We start from the raw sequence: 2,168 nt of genomic DNA, 5'->3' as shown, positions 1-2,168 counted from the left end.
ATGGGACTAAACCCACGTCCTCCTCCAGACCAGAGGGCCGACAGAAGAGGTAATGAACAATTACCTGCTAAGAGCTTTATAGTCCCATGTGCAAATTGCTATGACACTGACATTTGCCAAATGCCATGAAGTTAATAAAAGAATTGAGCAAAGGTCCCCGTCTTCCAGAACTTACATTCTATTTGGAGAAAGGGGAGGGGAGGGGACAGTGGTGTTTAATAACGGGCAAATAAAGATATGCTCGCCCAAGAAGTAGAATTAAGAGGACACTGCGCTATAAAAAGTAGGCAGGATTCATACAAATTCTCTTGAGAGTCTTGATTTTATGATCCTGGAGCCAATCTAACTTTTGGGGCTTCAAAGTCCAGCGATCTCACCCACAGGCAGCGTCGGGGTAAAGTTCGCTACCACTGCCCGGAACCGGACCTGAAATCCTGGGCCTTCGCTACCTGGCATCCGGAGCCGAGCGGAGCGAGCTCGCCCAGCCGCCGGAAAAAGGGCCGGAAGAGGCGGGATTTCTCAGGTGACGTCACCGGGCGCCGCGGGTAAGCGGCGGTTGGGAGTTTGGAGGGAGAGGGGGACGATGGCGGCCGATGATGCAGCTTTGGAGTCATTGGTAACGAGTCTGTACGACGTGCAGGCTTTCAAGTTTGGGAACTTCGTGCTGAAGAGCGGGCTCTCTTCCCCCGTGTACATCGATCTACGGGGCATCGTGTCTCGACCCCGTATTCTGAATCAGGTACCTGCCCAGGAAAGAAGAGGGTTGGGTGGCGGGAATGGGGACCAGGAGGAGGGGGGAGATGACAGGAGTTGGGCTGTGGGTGAGAGCAAAAGAGCCAGGCAGGCGGGTCGACCCTACTATCGGCCTGGTGGAGTCTGTTTGCGAAACACAGAGACCAGGAACTGTTAGGTTTTTGTTTTTTTTTTGCGGTACACGGGCCTCTCACTGTTGTGGCCTCTCCCGTTGCGGAGCACAGGCTCCGGACGCGCAGGCTCAGCGGCCATGGCTCACGGGCCTAGCCGCTCCGCGGCATGTGGGATCCTCCCGGACCGGGGCACGAACCCGAGTCCCCTGCATCGGCAGGCGGACTCTCAACCACTGCGCCACCAGGGAAGCCCTTTTAGGCTTTTGAGGACCTAGAGGGCAGCCTGCACTGTGACTCGCTTGCTTTGACACGTGCTCTGCAAGAGAGTCGGGGAAACCCAGTTTGGGGCCTTGTCTTACACAGAAGTACTTGAAGGAGTTCCACGTATTTAACCTCGTGAAAAATGGGACGGCGGGGGGAGGGGAGGAAAAGGTGTGTTCGGGGAGAATTTGGTAGCTGCTTAAATATTTGGAAGGGCTCTTGCTAGGAAAGGGGGATTCGATTTTGCACTGTGTGGCCAGGAGCAAGAATTAAGGCCAGAGGGTGGACATTTCATGGAGGCAGTTTTTTGGTGAATAAAAGGGAAAAACTTTGTACAAATTAGAGGTTTCTAGCACAAGGCTTCTTAAACTCTGAATAGATATGAATCACCTGGAATTTTGTTAAAATGCATACTCTGATTGAGTAGACCTGAGGCAGGGTGGGAGGTAATGCATTTCTCACAAGCTGCCAGCAAAAGCTGCAGACCACAGTGTAAGCAGAAGGGTCTAAATGTGCTGTCTAATAGAGTTTCTACTAGCCGCATGTGAATATTGAGCATTATGAATTTTTAAATTTATAGTCACATGCGACTAGTGGCTGCCTTATTGGACAGTGTAGATATAGAACCTTTCAGTTATCACAGAAGTTCTATCTAGAAGACTTATGTAAGTTTTCTCCACCACTAAGGGTTTATGTTCGCCCTTTGTGAATCCCACTCTGATGTTATTATGAAAAGGACTGAAGCACTAGTTGATGTGGGTTAGACTGTTCTCACCATCCAGAATCTTGCTATGGTGCATCTCATCAGTGCTGAGAAAGTGAATGACTAGGGATCTTCTTTTGAAAAGTTGGTTTATTTTTGAAGAAGTCATCAGTTAACAGATGACTAAAAATTATTTTTTGATACTAGATATTGGAGTGTGTGTGTATGTGTCTGATTTTTGGTAGTTAACTCAGAAGGAGTGCAAAATATTGAGAGAGCTAGGTATAACAGAACTCCTTTCATGTCTACTTATTTATGCAAATAGGGTTTCTTATTAT

General features: G+C 48.8%; 1 protein-coding gene across 1 annotated transcript in view; it reads left to right on the top strand.

The window, feature by feature from the left end:
* The first annotated feature begins 528 nt into the window (after positions 1 to 528).
* The window catches only part of UMPS (uridine monophosphate synthetase), a 62,344-nt gene continuing 60,704 nt past the window's right edge, over positions 529 to 2,168 (top strand). The window contains exon 1 of the mRNA XM_007114644.3: positions 529 to 739. Coding sequence (XP_007114706.2) covers positions 584 to 739 — 156 coding nt within the window. The 5' untranslated portion in view covers positions 529 to 583. The remainder of the gene's footprint in view (positions 740 to 2,168) is intronic.

Source organism: Physeter macrocephalus, chromosome 1 (genome assembly GCF_002837175.3).
Source record: "Physeter macrocephalus isolate SW-GA chromosome 1, ASM283717v5, whole genome shotgun sequence".
In the NCBI taxonomy this organism is placed as follows: Eukaryota; Metazoa; Chordata; class Mammalia; order Artiodactyla; family Physeteridae; genus Physeter; species Physeter macrocephalus.
This window is presented reverse-complemented; position numbering and strand designations above follow the sequence as displayed.